Source organism: Trachypithecus francoisi, unplaced genomic scaffold, assembly GCF_009764315.1.
Source record: "Trachypithecus francoisi isolate TF-2019V2 unplaced genomic scaffold, Tfra_2.0 Lachesis_group11, whole genome shotgun sequence".
In the NCBI taxonomy this organism is placed as follows: Eukaryota; Metazoa; Chordata; class Mammalia; order Primates; family Cercopithecidae; genus Trachypithecus; species Trachypithecus francoisi.
The window spans coordinates 112780425-112800377 of NW_022681456.1; the positions used below are offsets into that span (position 1 = coordinate 112780425).

At 36.8% G+C, this 19953-nt stretch overlaps 1 protein-coding gene across 1 annotated transcript in view; it reads right to left on the reverse strand.

Annotated features, from left to right (window-relative positions):
• PIK3C2G (phosphatidylinositol-4-phosphate 3-kinase catalytic subunit type 2 gamma) overlaps window positions 1-19953 on the reverse strand; it is a 408211-nt gene that overhangs the window by 31223 nt on the left and 357035 nt on the right. Inside the window, exon 31 of the mRNA XM_033222744.1 lies at window positions 18563-18657. Within this exon, the coding sequence (XP_033078635.1) occupies window positions 18563-18657 (95 nt within the window). The remainder of the gene's footprint in view (window positions 1-18562; window positions 18658-19953) is intronic.

Consider the following 19953-nt stretch of genomic DNA (forward strand, 5'->3'; position numbering starts at 1 on the left):
CTGGTATAATAATCTTGTTATATATCTGTATATCTGTATATATGCATGTACATATATGTAAATAACATATATATATAAAAAACATGTTATACATATTTAATCTTTGACTTGACAAAGTTATCAACTGGACAGAAGTCACAGTCTAGTAGATATAATTCTTTTTCTAACTCAATACATATAAACTAAATTTCTTCTAAAAATACAGAATTCTAATTAGATCCCAGATTTTGTCACTGCAATGTCTTATGAAATTGGTCAAGTTTTTCTATTTCTCTATTTTAATAACATGTAAGAAGTAAGGTTTTAAGCTTCATTTATTTTTTAGAATGTACTAAATACCAAATGCTGATGAGTTGTTTATGAGCTAATCAGCAATTAAACTTTTTTTTTTTCAAATTGCTTTGAACTGCCTTAAATGATTCCAAATATCCTGATCCTCAGCCTCTATTCCTAGGTGCTGAAAAAAATTGTACAAATTAGAGAAGATGAACTATCCATTGTTAGTGATTATTGAGAAACTGTACGGAACATATAAAATACTGGATTAAATTCATATATTTTTCTTACTACAGGAAGAATATGGATTGAAAAAGAAGAAACTATTAATTTAGAGATAAAATATAAGCATTTTCTACCTATATACCTTAGATACTTATCTTTATACTGTACCACTAAACAGTTTTATCATGGTTTAAAGACATATATATGGATGCGATGTGAACGTGTCAACAACCTCAGAGTGAATGTATCAATAAGGTGAATATGCTGGATTAAATAACCAGGATTAAGAGGGATTGGAATGATGAACTGTATCCAACAAGGTTAAAAATGATAGTCAGTTTCTTCTTTTGGGTGTAGAAAACTCACTCTGCAAATTCAGAATTTAAAAAAAAGTTGGCTTAGCAATAGCACTTGGGAAACTTTAAAGAGTTATGGATGAGTATAGGTTCAGTACGTTTATATGCCAGAGATTACTAGCTGCACCCTACAATATGGTTATCTACCTATCTATCTAATCATTTATCTCTCTGTCATACGTACAAGAAATCCACTTTAGGGGGGCGGAGCAAGATGGCCGAATAGGAACAGCTCCAGTCTCCAACTCCCAGCGCGAGTAACACAGAAGACCGGTGATTTCTGCATTTTCAACTGAGGTACTGGGGTCATCTCTCTAGGGAGTGCCGGACAATCGGTGCTGGTCAGCTGCTGCAGCCTGACCAGCGTGAGCTGAAGCAGGGCGAGGCATCGCCTCACCTGGAAGCGCAAGGGGGAAGGAAATCCCTTTTCCTAGCCAGGGGAACTGAGACACATAACACCTGGAAAATCGCGTAACTCCCACCCCAATACTGCGCTTTAAGGAAACAGGCACACCAGGAGAATATATCCCACACCTGGCCGGGAGGGTCCCACGCCCACGGAGCCTCCCTCACTGCTAACACAGCCGTCTGCGGCGATCTATACGCAAGGCAGCAGCGAGGCTGGGGGAGGGGCGCCCGCCATTGCTGAGGCTTAAGTAGGTAAACAAAGCCGCTGGGAAGCTCGAACTGGGTGGAGCTCACAGCAGCTCAAGGAAACCTGCCTGTCTCTGTAGACTCCACCTCTGGGGACAGCCCACAGCTGAGGTCCAATAGGGAAAGCAGCGGGGGCGGTGCAGAGGCGAACGACTCTGTCTGACAGCTTTGGGGAGAGCCGTGGATCTCCCAACGCGGAGGTTGAGATCCGAGAACGGACAGACTGCCTGCTCAGGTGGGTCCCTGACCCCTGAGTAGCCTAGCTGGGAGACATCCCCCACTAGGGGCAGTCTGACACCCCACACCTCACAGGGTGGAGTCATCCCTGAGAGGAAACTTCCAAAGGAAGAATCAGACAGGTACACTCGCTGCTCAGCAATATTCTATCTTTGGCAACCTCTGCTGCTGATACCCAGGCAAACAGGGTCTGGAGTGGACCTCAAGCAATCTCCAACAGACCAACAGACAGTCCTTCTGACTGTCAGACGGAAAACTATCAAACAGGAAGGACACCTACACCAAAACCCCATCAGTACGTCACCATCATCAAAGACCAGAGACAGATAAAACCACAAAGATGGGGAAAAAGCAGGGCAGAAAAGCTGGAAATTCAAAAAATAAGAGCGCATCGTCCCCTGCAAAGGAGCGCAGTCCATCGCCAGCAACGGATCAAAGCTGGTCAGAGAATGACTTTGACGAGATGAGAGAAGAAGGCTTCAGTCCATCAAACCTCTCAGAGCTAAAGGAGGAATTACGTACCCAGTGCAAAGAAACTAAAAATCTTGAAAAAAAAGTGGAAGAATTGACAGCTAGACTAATTAATGCAGAGAAGATCATAAACGAAATGACAGAGATGAAAACCATGACACGAGAAATACGTGACAAATGCACAAGCTTCAGTAACCGACTCGATCAACTGGAAGAAAGAGTATCAGCGATTGAGGATCAAATGAATGAAATGAAGCGAGAAGAGAAACCAAAAGAAAAAAGAAGAAAAAGAAATGAACAAAGCCTGCAAGAAGTATGGGATTATGTAAAAAGACCAAATCTACGTCTGATTGGGGTGCCTGAAAGTGAGGGGGAAAATGGAACCAAGTTGGAAAACACTCTTCAGGATATCATCCAGGAGAACTTCCCCAACCTAGTAGGGCAGGCCAACATTCAAATTCAGGAAATACAGAGAACGCCACAAAGATACTCCTCCAGAAGAGCAACTCCAAGACACATAATTGCCAGATTCACCAAAGTTGAAATGAAGGAAAAAATCTTAAGGGCAGCCAGAGAGAAAGGTCGGGTTACCCACAAAGGGAAGCCCATCAGACTAACAGCAGATCTCTCGGCAGAAACTCTACAAGCCAGAAGAGAGTGGGGGCCAATATTCAACGTTCTTAAAGAAAAGAATTTTCAACCCAGAATTTCATATCCAGCCAAACTAAGTTTCATCAGTGAAGGAGAAATAAAATCCTTTACAGATAAGCAAATGCTTAGAGATTTTGTCACCACCAGGCCTGCCTTACAAGAGACCCTGAAGGAAGCCCTAAACATGGAAAGGAACAACCGGTACCAGCCATTGCAAAAACATGCCAAAATGTAAAGACCATCGAGGCTAGGAAGAAACTGCATCAACTAATGAGCAAAATAACCAGTTAATATCATAATGACAGGATCAAGTTCACACATAACAATATTAACCTTAAATGTAAATGGACTAAATGCTCCAATGAAAAGACACAGACTGGCAAACTGGATAAAGAGTCAAGACCCATCAGTCTGCTGTATTCAGGAGACCCATCTCACATGCAGAGACATACATAGGCTCAAAATAAAGGGATGGAGAAGATCTACCAAGCAAATGGAGAACAAAAAAAAGCAGGGGTTGCAATCCTAGTCTCTGATAAAACAGACTTTAAACCATCAAAGATCAAAAGAGACAAAGAAGGCCATTACATAATGGTAAAGGGATCAATTCAACAGGAAGAGCTAACTCTCCTAAATATATATGCACCCAATACAGGAGCACCCAGATTCATAAAGCAAGTCCTTAGAGACCTACAAAGAGACTTAGACTCCCATACAATAATAATGGGAGATTTCAACACTCCACTGTCAACATTAGACAGATCAACGAGACAGAAAGTTAACAAGGATATCCAGGAATTGAACTCATCTCTGCACCAAGCGGACCTAATAGACATCTATAGAACTCTCCACCCCAAATCAACAGAATATACATTCTTCTCAGCACCACATCGCACTTATTCCAAAATTGACCACATAATTGGAAGTAAAGCACTCCTCAGCAAATGTACAAGAACAGAAATTATAACAAACTGTCTCTCAGACCACAGTGCAATCAAACTAGAACTCAGGACTAAGAAACTCAATCAAAACCGCTCAACTACATGGAAACTGAATAACCTGCTCCTGAATGACTACTGGGTACATAACGAAATGAAAGCAGAAATAAAGATGTTCTTTGAAACCAATGAGAACAAAGATACAACATACCAGAATCTCTGGGACACATTTAAAGCAGTGTGTAGAGGGAAATTTATAGCACTAAATGCCCACAAGAGAAAGCAGGAAAGATCTAAAATTGACACTTAACATCACAATTAAAAGAACTAGAGAGGCAAGAGCAAACACATTCAAAAGCTAGCAGAAGGCAAGAAATAACTAAGATCAGAGCAGAACTGAAGGAGATAGAGACACAAAAAACCCTCCAAAAAATCAATGAATCCAGGAGTTGGTTTTTTGAAAAGATCAACAAAATTGACAGACCGCTAGCAAGACTAATAAAGAAGAAAAGAGAGAGGAATCAAATAGACGCAATAAAAAATGATAAAGGGGATATCAACACCAACCCCACAGAAATACAAACAACCATCAGAGAATACTATAAATGCCTCTACGCAAATCGACTAGAAAATCTAGAAGAAATGGATAATTTCCTGGACACTTACACTCTCCCAAGACTGAACCAGGAAGAAGTTGAATCCCTGAATAGACCAATAACAGGCTCTGAAATTGAGGCAACAATTAATAGCCTACCCACGAAAAAAAGTCCAGGACCAGATGGATTCACAGCTGAATTCTACCAGAGGTACAAGGAGGAGCTGGTACCATTCCTTCTGAAACTATTCCAATCAATAGAAAAAGAGGGAATCCTCCCTAACTCATTTTATGAGGCCAACATCATCCTGATACCAAAGCCTGGCAGAGACACAACAAAAAAAGAGAATTTTAGACCAATATCCTGATGAACATCGATGCAAAAATTCTCAATAAAATACTGGCAAACGGATTCAGCAGCACATCAAAAAGCTTATCCACCATGATCAAGTGGGCTTCATCCCTGGGATGCAAGGCTGGTTCAACATTCGCAAATCAATAAACATAATCCAGCATATAAACAGAACCAAAGACAAGAACCACATGATTATCTCAATAGATGCAGAAAAGGCTTTTGACAAAATTCAACAGCACTTTATGCTAAAAACGCTCAATAAATTCGGTATTGATGGAACGTACCTCAAAATAATAAGAGCTATTTACGACAAACCCACAGCTAATATCATACTGAATGGGCAAAAACTGGAAAAATTCCCTTTGAAAACTGGCACAAGACAGGGATGCCCTCTCTCACCACTCCTATTCAACATAGTGTTGGAAGTTCTGGCTAGGGCAATCAGGCAAGAGAAAGAAATCAAGGGTATCCAGTTAGGAAAAGAAGAAGTCAAATTGTCCCTGTTTGCAGATGACATGATTGTATATTTAGAAAACCCCATTGTCTCAGCCCAAAATCTCCTTAAGCTGATAAGCAACTTCAGCAAAGTCTCAGGATACAAAATTAATGTGCAAAAATCACAAGCATTCTTATACACCAGTAACAGACAAGCAGAGAGCCAAATCAGGAATGAACTTCCATTCACAATTGCTTCAAAGAGAATAAAATACCTAGGAATCCAGCTTACAAGGGATGTAAAGGACCTCTTCAAGGAGAACTACAAACCACTGCTCAGTGAAATCAAGAGGACACAAACAAATGGAAGCACATACCATGCTCATGGATAGGAAGAATCAATATCGTGAAAATGGCCATACTGCCCAAGGTGATTTATAGATTCAATGCCATCCCCATCAAGCTACCAATGAGTTTCTTCACAGAATTGGAAAAAACTGCTTTAAAGTTCATATGGAACCAAAAAAGAGCCCGCATTGCCAAGACAATCCTAGGTCAAAAGGACAAAGCTGGAGGCGTCACGCTACCTGACTTCAAACTATACTACAAGGCTACAGTAACCAAAACAGCATGGTACTGGTACCACAACAGAGAAATAGACCAGTGGAACAGAACAGAGTCCTCAGAAATAATACCACACATCTACAGCCATCTGATCTTTGACAAACCTGACAAAAACAAGAAATGGGGAAAGGATTCCCTATTTAATAAATGGTGCTGGGAAAATTGGCTAGCCACAAGTAGAAAGCTGAAACTGGATCCTTTCCTTACCCCTTATACGAAAATTAATTCAAGATGGATTAGAGACTTAAATGTTAGACCTAATACCATAAAAACCCTAGAAGAAAATCTAGGTAGTACCATTCAGGACATAGGCATGGGCAAGGACTTCATGTCTAAAACACCAAAAGCAACGGCAGCAAAAGCCAAAATTGACAAATGGGATCTCATTAAACTAAAGAGCTTTTGCACAGCAAAAGAAACTACCATCAGAGTGAACAGGCAACCTACAGAATGGGAGAAAATTTTTGCAACCTACTCATCTGACAAAGGGCTAATATCCAGAATCTACAAAGAACTCAAACAAATATACAAGAAAAAAACAAACAACCCCATCAAAAAGTGGGGAAAGGATATGAACAGACATTTCTCAAAAGAAGACATCCATACAGCCAACAGACACATGAAAAAATGCTCGTCATCACTCGCCATCAGAGAAATGCAAATCAAAACCACAATGAGATACCATCTCACACCAGTTAGAATGGCAATCATTAAGAAGTCAGGAAACAATAGATGTTGGAGAGGATGTGGAGAAATAGGAACACTTTTACACTGTTGGTGGGATTGTAAACTAGTTCAACCATTATGGAAAACAGTATGGCGATTCCTCAAGGATCTAGAACTAGATGTACCATATGACCCAGCCATCCCACTACTGGGTATATACCCAAAGGATTATAAATTACTCTACTACAAAGACACATGCACACGTATGTTTATTGCGGCACTATTCACAATAGCAAAGACTTGGAATCAACCCAAATGTCCATCTGTGACAGACTGGATTAAGAAAATGTGGCACATATACACCATGGAATACTATGCAGCCATCAAAAAGGATGAGTTTGCGTCCTTTGTAGGGACATGGATGCAGCTGGAAACCATCATTCTTAGCAAACTATCACAAGAAGAGAAACCAAACACCGCATGTTCTCACTCATAGGTGGGAACTGAACAATGAGATCACTTGGACTCGGGAAGGGGAACATCACACACTGGGGCCTATCATGGGGAGGGGGAAGGAGGGAGGGATTGCTTTGGGGAGTTATACATGATATAAACATCATGCACATGTACCCTAGAACTTAAAGTATAATAAAAAAAAAAAAAAAAAAAAAAAGAAATCCACTTTAAATGTAAAGACACAAATAGGTTAAGAATAAAAGAATAGAAAAACTATACCATGCCAATAGTAATCAAAAGAAAGCTGAATTATCTATATAACTACCTGAAAAAGTATTTTTGAGAGTAAAAAATACTACCAGAAACAAAGATATTCATTTTATAATGATGACAGGGCTAATAAATCATGAGGACAAATCTTACATGTGTATGCAACATTATACAAATTAAAAATTAGAGAGATTAGAGAGATTTTAATACCTTTCTCTTAATAATTCATAGAATTAGTATACAGAGAATTAGTAAGGCTATAAGAGACTTGAATAACATAATCAATGTGACCTAATTGACTTTCACAGAACCCTCCATTTAACGACAGGAGAACACATATCCTGCTCAACTGGACATGGGATATTTACCAATATGTGTCATGCCTGGGACATAGAACAAGTTTCAATATATTTTAAACAATTAAAATCATACAAAGTTTGTTCTTTGACCATGATGAAATATTGGTCATCATGATAGGTATTAATAACAGATACATCTCTGGAAATTTTCCAAATACTTGAAAATGAAACAGCATGTGTCTGAATAACCCAAAAACAAAGAAAAAATCAGAAGGGAAATTAGAAGAATCATAAACTGAAAGAAAATAAAAATACACCATCCCAAAATTTTGGGGATACAGCTAAAGCATTACTCAGAAAAAAATTATAACACTAATTACCTATGTTATAAAAGATGAAACATCTCAAATTGGCCTTGGCTTCCGTCTTAAAAAACTAGAATGAGATTAAAATCTTTAGCTTTTTTTCGTTTGTTTGTAGAGTTTGTCTGCTTGGGGCAAATTCTTTGTTTTTTGGGTTTTGTTTTGTTTTGTTTTGTTTTGTTTACTAGAATATGCATTTCTTTCTCCTTTGCTGCTGAGGATATTTTCTCTGGCAACAGAATTCCAAGCTGACAGTTCTTTCCTTTTTTCCCAACATTTTAAAGACATTCCACTGTCTTCTACCTTCTGCTGTTTCTCCATAGTCTCTAGACTACATTATTTCATTGTTCCTCCATATAGCATATGTTGTTTTTCCCTAGCTGTTGCAAGATATTTTTAGATTGTCTTTGGTTTTCAGCAGTTTTATTACAATGTGTAATATATAATTAAATAATATAAAATATAATTAAATTTATGTCTTTCACTAAGTTTCTGGCTATCAATTCTTCAAATATTTTTCTGCCCCAATCTTTTTCTTCTGTCTTTCTTGGATTCCAAAGGCACAAATGTAAGATCTTTAGAATATTTTCCAGCAGACTCCCAATCTTCTCTTCTCTTTTATTTCAATCTTTTTTCCTCTATGTTCTTTAGCTTGGATAATTTCTATGAGTCTATCTTCAAGTTCACTGTCATCTTCATTCTTCTCTTGAGTCCATCCAGCAAGACTTGTCATTTTAGGTATTTTATTTTTCAGTCTTTAAATGTACATTTGTTTTGTCATTTTTATTTCTTGCCAAGAATTCCTAACACTTCATTAATTTCAAGTATGTTTTTTTCTTACATCATGGAGGATAGTTATTATAGCTGCTTTAAAATGTTGCCCAATAGCTCCAAAATCTGGATCATTTCAGAGTGTATCTATCGTCTTTTCAACTGAGGATTGTTCACATTTTCCTGGGTATTATATAAGCAATTTTGAGTTGTATTGTGGATATTTTTAATGTTATGTTGTGGAAACTCTGTGCTGTTTAATCTTCTGGAGAAAGTTGATGTTTTTAAGTCAGCAATCAACCTAGTTATATTAGGAATATAAATTCTGTTCTAACTTTTGTTTTCAGGTGTTCAAATCTCAGTTCAATTTGCAAAGGCTTTTTTGTTCTCATATAAGTCTGTCCTGCTCAATAGCAGCTAAGGAATTAGGCTGAGAATTGTGTAGATTTATACACAGGGTTAGTGCATACCCTTCTGTCTTTTATCAGGGATTTTCTTACAGTCTCTGGCAAACACAGGCCACGTTTCTTGGTTCTTTCAGTCAGAAACACAGTTTCTGTTGGAGATTTTGCTGTCAGAGCTGCCACTACCATCTTGCTTCTCTGCAACTAGGGTCCACCCTCAGGGCACAGCTCTACAGGCACATAAGTTAACAAAGAAAAAAAAAAAAGAGAGAAAACGTCCTTATGTGGGTAAAATATCCAACTTCTGATTTCCTTTCAAAATTTGTCTCCTTTTGTATATTTTTAAGGTGTCTTATATAGTTTTAAAAATATATTTTCATAAATTATAGTTGTAATCAGTAGGAGGGATGCATTGTGGTGGTCTTATGCCACATGCCACAACCGGAAGAGCTAATTTTAATTCTCAGCACATATATAAGAGCCTATTATAATCAACCCATCAAAGGTTTCATATTACACCTAGTGTCTTTTGCTCTTTATCCTCTTTCATTTAGCTAGGTAATGCCTCCACTATAGAGGGTGTGCCAAGGACAATGTAGCCACTATCCTTGGGGATATTTCATGGATACAGAAGAAGATGCTCAGGTCTCTGGCTGGAAATTGTTTTTAATGAGCCAGGCAAACATTTGAAGAGTCTTTCTGGGCAGTGTCTGGCAGGAACACGTATAGCCTAGAGGTACATAGTAGAAAAATAGACTGCTAATGCTATAATACAATCTAGAATCAAAAACAAGGGCTCATAATTGTGAAGGCTTTAGATCTCAGCCCTTAGTTATGAGATCTTGGAAAAATATTTAAACTTGCTGAATTTCAGTTTACTATTTTGTGACTATGCGAACAAAATTTTCTCTCTTTTGGTGAAACGTATATAAAAGTGACAGTTCTTGGCATACATTGTATAGGAAAAATAGCTTTTCATAATATTCATAGAAAGCAAGTGAAACTGAAGACAAAAAACCTGGAAAAGTCAGAGAGTCTATAGTTCATATATAAGTCACACAGCAAGGAAGGAATGTATCACGTGTTTATTTGCAGGATTCCAATGAGTTGAATGATACGTGACATTTTTTTGAGGTAATCTCTCTGTATGCACACTTACAAATTTTTAGAAGGACAAATAACTGAAATAGGTGGTCAGTACAGGTAGACTGCTTCCTCAGATAGCAAAAATCTCCCCTGAAGGAAAACAGAATGCATAAAGCAGGAGAAAGAAGATTCTGCCACTCAGTAAGCTAAATGGATGAGATAAAAGGACTTGAATGTTTTTGGCAAAATGAAGGCCTATCTGCCTTAGATTAGAGTTTTAACTCAGGAATTGCATGACTCCCAGCATTTACATTTTAATATTTGCTCTTAATAAAGGTATTTTAACTACTGGATAAAAATAAAATTTTTTAAATCTCTGGAAATTATTTAATCCATTTTATATTTTTTGCATATTCAAAATATAGCTCTAACGAAATGACTCTTTTAAAACAATTTTATAAAACATACACTTTCAGCTTTCTGCTATTCTCTTTAAGTCTGTACTTGTTCATCAATCTTTAAAGTTCTTTATTGCTTCTTTTGTAGGTTAGAACTTTTTTAGGTCAGAATGTAAAATTGAGGGAGATCTGGAGAAAGGGCAGAGATTAGGGTACAAGCCTGTCAGAAAAGAACAGAGAGAGAATAAATGAAATTTTAGTCATGTGGTGACCTATCCATTGATGGCTATGCCATCTGGAGAGAAGGAAAGTGTTCAGGGTTTTTGAACATTAAAAAAAAAGAGCCCTCAACAAGAATTCACTTTATTTTTAAGTGAGACGGATGTTAAGATCAAATATTTGACACTTGACCATCCTTAGTTTAGTGTCAAGTATTATAGGTAGCTGAATTCACAGATAAAAGCTATTGATTTATAAATATAGCTCAAACTTCTCTGGATTGTGGATATTTTTCACATGATGTACACTTAAACAAACATTCGCTTATTTAATAACTGTGTGTTAAGGGCATAGTTTTGTGCTAACCACTGTATTCAAAATACATTTTCCATAGCTTTTCATACTAAGCGAATTCTCAATACAATTGAAACTGCAGGATAAATTAAGATAATACAAATTTGAAGGGCTGAGATAAGGCAGTGAATATCAAATAGATGGTATATAGAGTAAAGTTTCCAAAGAGAAAGGTCACTAGGAACGGGAGTGACCCAGGAACTTCAGGGAGGGTGAGTGATTTGACCTAAGCCTAGAAGATTACACTGGATGTAAAAGTAAATAGACGGTAAATAGATATATGACCTAGTCAGATAGAATGAGTGGTATGTGCTTAGTTAACAATGAATGATCCATCTAGATAGAAAACAAATTTTGTGTTGAGAGGTGAATATTAGAGGTAGGTTACAGCTAGATTGTATAGTACTATAAGGTTTTAAGCTAAGAAATATCAAATTTACAGAGACTCTGTTAACATTTTTTATTGATATAGTAAAATGCAGTCTTAGAATGTTTTGTGCAGGAGAGAATTAAGAGAAGAAAACAAGGAAAGGAATACTATAGCAGCCAATCAAAGTAACCCATAGATGAATCAATAGAGAATGTTGAATAGGATTTTGAGAATAATAAAAGTAATCTAAAAGAAACTAAAACGATTTGTTGATGATTATATATATGGGTAAAAGAAGGAATTGAGGCTGGGCCGAGTGGCTTACGCCTGTAATCCCAGCACTTTGGGAGGCGGAGGCGGGCGGATCACGAGGTCAGGAGATCAAAACCATCCTGGCTAACACGGTGAAACCCCGTCACTACTAAAAATACAAAAATTTAGCCAGGCGTGGTGCTGGGCGCCTGTAGTCCCAGCTATTCTGGAGGCTGAGGCAGAATGGCATGGACCCGGGAGGAGCTTGCAGTGAGCCTAGATGGCGCCACTGCACTCCAGCCTGGGCAGCAGAGCGAGAGTCCGTCTCAAAAAAAAAAAAAAAAAGAATCAATTGAAATATAGAAAAAAAGTAGAACTACCATTTCATCCAGCAATCTCACTACTGGGCATCTACCCAGAGGAAAAGAAGTCATTATATGAAAGACACTTGCACATGTATGTTTATTGCAGAACAATTTGCAATTGCAAAAATATGGAACCAGCCTAGATGCCCATCAACCAACAAGTGAAAAAAATGTGATATATATATTTACCTAAAAAATATATATCACATTTGGGTGTGACCATTGAGTAATACCACCATGATATATATATATACACACACACCATGGAATGCTACTCAGCCATAAAAATGAATGAAATAATGGCACTGGCAGAAACCTACATGGAGCTGGAGATCATTATTCTAAGTGAAGCAACTCAGGAATGGAAAACTAAACATTTTATGTTCTCATGTATAGGTGAGAGCTAAGCTATGAAGATGCAAAGGAATAAGAATGATATAATGAACTTTAGGGACTTAGGGGGAAGGGTGGGAAGTGTGTGAGAAATAAAAGACTACACGTTGGGTACAGTGTACACTGCTTGGGTGATGAGAGCACCAAAATCTCAGAAATCAACACTAAGGAACTTTTCTATGCAGCCAAAAAGCACCCGTTCCCTAAAAAGTATTGAAATAATAAAAGAAAAGAAAATTAATTATAGAGAAGTTTTGATCAAGAATTACTTGATGATGGTGCAACAATTTATAGAAATACGTAATTCAGAATGAAAGATGGTTTTGTTGGTAAGCAGAGGACCATATTGTATAACTGTTTGGTTTAAAGAGATGGCAAGATATTGGGCAGTTGGAAATATGTAAATGAAGGTCAGAGAAAGATTGAATGTAAAGATATAAATTTAGTAGTAATTCATATTATCTTTGAAGTTTCAAGACTGGATAAAATTTCTTAGGAAATTAGTTTCAAAAGTTAAAACCCCGAATACCGGAAAATCTTCACATTTAAGAGCAAGGGTAAAGCCAACATTTATTAAACCACTACACATCCATCTATCTTAAATTTACAAGAGCCAAGGAAGCCTCAGAAACAGTGCTGTCCAGATGGTTTAGAGAATGTGCAGACACAGTTTGCTTGGTGCCAATGTCCAGTGAAGTTTCATGAAAAAGCTGGTAACCAAATGTTCAAAAAGGAAGGGCTGGTTAAAGGTGTTTGTTGGCTATTAGAAAGAGGTCAGTGATAACAGATTTTAGAACAATTAATGGTTTATTTCATTTAAAAAAATAATGCATTTTCTGCTGACTTCATGGATTTTTTTTCTAGTCTGTGTAGTTTCTAGGCTGTTCTCTTCTCTCTTTGAGGGTCAGTGTTTCTTTGGCAAAAAAAGTCATGAAACACAATAGACTATCCAGATTTGGACAGGTACTCTTCACTATCCTTTGCTTTGTATCTTATTCTTTGAAATGGTAGATCAATGTCAAAATGGGCCAACTCTGGAAGAACAATTTTTATTCATGGATGAAAGAAAATGCATTTGATAAGATAATTGTCATTCGGAAATCATCCTTAATATTAAGAACTGACATTTATTTAGGTTGAAGTGCATCTAGGTTGAAACAAAGACAAATTTCCTTTAAGTATCGAGATTTTAAAAACAACAAAAAATTAAGACTATCGGGGACCCAGCCAAGCTAATTTTAGAAGGATATGCAGAACATTGATGTTTTTACATGTCAAACATTGCCATAGTCTGTGCTTTATTTTCACAACCCTCAACTGTTATCCTTACCAAGTCTAAGTGTTGTCTCTGTTCTACTTCAAAGGCACCACAATTTACTTGGTGCCACGTACCGAGCTCACCACATTGTGTGTAGACTGCCATTTGTGACATTAGGGTACTAGCCACTTTGTTATTTTTTCAAAGAGGTCTATGAACCATTTGCACCAGAGAGCCTTCTGGAATGCTCATATTCTGCAGCAGGAGAGACGAAAACAAGTCTAGAAATGAAAGAGACGGTAGAGGAAGCCATGGGAACAAGAGATGCCTGTATTGCGCAGATGCAGACAGCCCAATCTATACTTACAGAATCAAAATTACTAGGAGTGGCACCTAGAAAAATGTATTTTAAAAACAAGAACCCCCAGGTTACACTCAGGCACATTAAAAATGTAAAAGAAGAGTTTAAATAAAAAATTAAAAGTAATACAGTTTTAGTGTGTATGCGGGTTCTTGTGTTTGACTCTACTTCTCTCTCTCGTGTTAATTTTCATATCGAAACTATTTTTCCCATCTTGTGTCTTATGAAAGGATTGAATGGTACCACATTTGAGTTGTCTTCTATCATTCCTGACATTTCTTGCTCCTTGTTTTAAGAGCCTGAGAATGTGTGGGTAGATTCAATATCAGAAGAGAGTTTCATCCTATTGGTTATATTTAGCACCTTCTGGAATGTGAATAGAAACTACACAGACTAGAAAAAAAAATCCATGAAGTCAGCAGAAAATGCATGGAGAGACGTTGTAGAAGTCAATGGAAGACAGCATTTTAAGGAAGGATACATGGAAAAGTGCTACAGAGCGTTTTTAAAAATATTTCAAATCTAACTGTTTTTTATGTTTCTTTGTCAAGTGTTTTAAACAACCGTAGCCAAGCTTTTTTTTTTTTTTGAGACTGAGTCTTGCTCTGTCGCCCAGGCTGGAGTGCAGTGGCACGATCTCAGCTCACTACAAGTTCTGCCTCCCGGATTCACGCCATTCTCCTGCCTCAGCCTCCCCAGCAGCTGGAACTACAGGCACATGCCACCACGCCCAGCTACTTTTTTGTATTTTTAGTAGAGACGAGGTTTCACAGTGGTAGCCAGGATGGTCTCGATCTCCTGACCTCATGATCCACCCGCCTTGGCCTCCCAAAGTGCTGGGATTACAGGTGTGAGCCACCGCGCCCGGCCGTGGACAAGCTTTTAAATACTTGCACTACTTCATCAGTCTCTGTTTGCTAGAGTGAATCATATTGTGATGCTTTGAAAGGGAAAGAATTTTAGCAATTTTATTTTAGCTTGTGATCTCACAGGAGGAAAGTAACTCTCAGAGCAAAGCTTCATAGATTTAATAAAAGATAAACAATACTTTTTATCAAACTTAATATTAAACATAACAGAACTCTAGGCATAATAATTCATTTTAACATTAATATAAAATCAAGTCCAATTTTAGTCTATTATTTTGGTATGTGAACATACTAAAGGATTGACAAATAAATAACAATTAGCTAAAACTTGAAATTAGCAAATAAAATATGTTGAGAATTTATAGATGGATGTTTATGTCATTTATAGTAGAAAGTTGTTTTAAGCAGAAGAAACAAAATAATCATTTAAAGGAAGCTGTAGAAAATGCAATGCATAACTTTGCTGTGATGATTTTTGGAAGATGAAAACATCCTAATTCTTAGTTGTTCACATGAGAAGTAAGTTGACATTCTTTTATTTAACCAAGGCTTTACTGAGCACCTACTATATTCTTGGCCCTATTCTATACACCTTAGGTTATAGCAATGGCACAGGGGAGGAAAGAAAATAAAGTAGAAAAGAAATATTGAAAGTGACAACAAAGGGGAGCAGTGTTGCAGTTTTACATTTGGGAATCAGATAGGACTTTACTGAAAAGGTGTCAGTAAAATACAAGCATTCAGGACATGTGAGATTGAGCCATGGAGAATATTGATCAATGAACTTGTGAAGAGCATTCTAGGTAAATGGAGTAGCAGATACGAAAGTCCTGGGGCAGCAACAAGCCTGCCATATTCAAGGAACAGCAAAGAAGACATTGAGGCTGGCGTGGAGTGACTGAGGGAGTCTGTGGTAGGAGATGAGGTTAAGAGGTCAAGAGAGCACATTGATAGGGTCTCACAGGTCATTAACAAGTACCTTGACTTTCGTTACAAGTTATAGGAGACTCCTTCCCCAAAGGGATATGAAGGGAGGAATGACAGGATCTGACTTCTATTCTCAAAGGAACATTCTGGCTGCTAGATTAAAAAGAGATTATAAAGAAGGACAGAAGCAGAGACAACTGTTAAGAAACTGCAGCAGTAATTCAAGTAAGAGATGCTGGTGACTTGAACCAAAAATGGAAGCAGTGGAGGAGAAAGTTGATGTGTTCTGGATTTATTTTGAAAGCAGAGTAACAGAATTTGCTGGTAAAATGGATGTAGCTTTTGGGGAAGGAGAGGAGTCAAAATGACTCTAAGGTTTTAACCTGAGTAACTAGAGAACGAAGGTGCTATTTACTGAGATGAAAAAGGTGCCAAATGATGTAGGTTTAGAGGGGCAGTCATGAGAAGTTTGGTGCATATTGAGTCTGAGACACCTATTACATTTATACTAGGGTTGTTGATAGTCAGTTGTACATACAACTCTGGATTTCAGATGAGAGTTCCAAGCTGGAATTGTAGATTTGGAAAAGAAAAACAAGTAAGTAATGTTTAAAGCCATGAGGCTAGAGGTAGAAAAAGAGGAGAGGTCTAGGATTGAATTTTAGGGCACTAAAATAAAACCTTTCAATGTTAAGAGATTAGAGAAGAGAGGAACTAGTAAGTAAACTGAGAAGGCAGACTGAAGCAAATATTACTACATCATTAATAGCTCTTTTTGAGAGCATTGGTAATGGAGAGGTTCTCATGGCCCTAAGTGTTTTTCCACTATTTTTAGGGTCATGTGGTCATTTTCTATTTACCTATAACTTGATCTCAATTTTAAACTCTCAATCTTAAACTCTTGCTCTTTCCCATTCACTCCTCCTATCCCTGCTTCATGCTTGCATCACATTGATTTTGAAGATCTTCATTGGTACTGTAATTTCATCTGAGTGTAAAATGCATTTTTGAAAACTGTCAAAAGTAATTTGGTGATTCATCTGGTGAATGAAATGGGTGACCAGGTTGGTTAATATCGCTTTTGATCAAAAATCAGGAGTGACCATTGAGTAATATCACCAAGTTTACTGTTTGGTTTACATGCCCAGTCTAAAAGCAATTTCATCAGGCATGCTCTAAAATGTTTTGAGCAATGATAACATTACTGGAATAAATTTGTCATTTCTAAGAGGACTGTGTTCAAGGCTTATTTTCATATATGAAATACATATATAAGTTTTGTTAATTTGATTAACAATATTTCTTAATATTGTATTGTTTTATCATATATGTTTATATAGTTGCTTAAAATCCATCAACATGCATGGAGCCATAAATAATGTTGAACTGAATCTTCATTTTGCAATGTAAGAGTTTCTTAAAAAACTGCTATTCTCATTTAAAGTAATTATCTAGTGAAAAACAATGGAAAATAATTGTTTTCATTAGTAAAAGATTTGCAGAAAATGTTAAAATATTTGCCCAGATACTACAAAAATTGCTGATAGCGAGCACCAGAGGTTTACAAACAAGCATTCTTGGATGTCTGAATAATAATGAATTTGTAATGAATGTATTCTCTTCAAATTATGCCAATTATTTGTTCAACAAACAAGTATTTATGGTTTTAATATGTTTTAATATTGTTTTAATATGGATGCCTGTCATATGGAGAAGAGTTTGCTCTTTTAGATCTTCCCAAGGCATCCTCAGAGATTTATATGCACAAAGAAGAGAGCAAAAATTGTGTTACTGACTTTCTCCACATCTGACATAGTCTCCTGGGAAGTTTTTACCATATGGAGAACCAGTTTTGTCTAGGCTCAAGGAAGATTAAAATAGTTGGTGAGGTTTAGTGTTTTCCTTCTATGTTTGCTACACCCCAACTCAGGTCATTAGTCACTTACCCTGTGACACAGAAAGCTTCCTCTCTTTCTTAATGATATGGTCCAGTTACCATCAATGCCTCTGACTTGTGCCATCCTTAAGTGGCATGTAATAGAGAGTGGAACTTTCAGTTTTCTTTGGAGGCTAACTACAGATTTTATTTTAGGTTCTGGGATAGGGACACGGAAACAAAGATGGGGTTTCCGCTCTCAAAACACTATTATTTTTTGAGGAGAAGGAAACACGCATAAGGAATTACATCACAATATGATAACTGTATGATGCTATAAAGTCAATGTACAATGGGAGTTTGGGAGAGAACCCTAAGAGTTCTTGGTTTCAGGGAAGGTACTGGCGTGATGAAAAGAGATGGAGTGAATTCTCCACCAAGTTCAGCATGTTGAGATAGTTGGAAATTATTGGGACCCAGCCTTTTTTCTTTTACCCTTCGATCCTCCAGCTAATCCGGTTATTTCAGAGCCTTTTCCCTAGTTTTTTCCTGACATTTTGAATGAAGTTTAACGTTCATTCTAGGACTTTCCTTGTGGAGTATTTTAGTCTTTACCCCAAGGATCACAGTCATCCTGAGGCAAAAATATTGTAATTGGCTCATTGTTCCTTACTTAAACTTGGCCGAGATACCCATTCCTCTAACTAATGTTGACACTAATTGCCCAAAGGAGGTAAGTGACTTCTGAATGTAGTCTTACTTGTTTCTTATTATACATAATAAACTTACAATGTTTTTCATGTGTTTCACTAGTATGGTCAGCTTCACATCCTCGTAGGATATGACTAACTGCACCTTAGGCTTCTTGTCTGGAAACTTCTCACCTGATAAAAGAGTAGAATTTCAGTGAGTTCAGTTGGAAAGAGCTCAGCACAGGGGCAATCAAACATTTAAAAACTAAAACAGGACTAATAAATAATAAGTAGAATAAACATTCTTCAGATAATGTTGAAGAATCTTAATGCTCTTCAGGAGGTGGAGTTGATTAGATAGAGATGGGATTTGTGTCTAATCTTTAACTCTTCCTCTAATATTTCATATTTTGTTTTGATTGATACCATTATTTTCTCAACAACTTAAGCTTAAAACCTCAGTGTCATTTTTGGTTCCAATTTTCTCCTTAGCATTCATTATAATGAGCTTGAAGTATTAGAGGTCACAGAGATTAAAAGTGTGGCCTTTAGAAATCAGTGAACCTGAGGTTCAAGGCCCAGCACTACTATTCATGACTTTGTCATCATAACTAAATTAATCAATTTTATATAAAATGGAAATAATAGTTACTTTTTGAGATGGGTGGTTGAGATGATTAACTGATAAAATTCAAAAGTTGTGACATAGTAAGTGGTTAATTTGTACTAATCTCTTTTTTCTCATCCCATAGCACCTAATTCAAACTCATATAAATGTTTTGTCTAAACTACTAGGATATTCTCTCACTCCTCCCACTCCCTGCACAGAATCCAAATCTATTTGTATACAATTACCAATGTAAGTTTCAGACAATAAATTTCATAAAATTATTTTTGATCAAAATGCCTTTCACAGATTTCCATTGCTTATAAAAAAGGTCTAAATTTGTCAGCCTTGTATTATAACTTCTCATTACTGTTTTATTTCCCACTTTTATTCTGTACTTTCATTCATATGTTTAGTTCTACAAACAGGCTCTACTATTTCTTTCTGGTAGTTTCTCATATTATTCCTTGTAATTAAAATGATCTTGTTAACCATTTTTGTCTATTGAACTTCTACTTTTCTTCAAAGCTTAATTAAAATGCAAAATAGTTTGTGTGGTCATCTCTCCTTGAACTCTCCTAGCACAGCCCTTATCATGGAATATTTACATTGTAATTATTTTATGTGTCTCAATTAGTTTAGGCGATTACAATCTATCTCAGGGCTTACTTTTTACCCCTATATCCCCAAGGGGCATAAGCCAATGCTTACTCCATAATGTGCACATTAAACATTTATATAATAACAACAGTAACCTTAATTTTTCTTTTGAGTTGTATCGCAACATCATTAAAATGAGAATTTTAGTTTTTTAAATTAAAAATTTATTGTTTACTGCCCAAGGATTAAACATAATTTATAGTTTTACTAATATTTCCCTT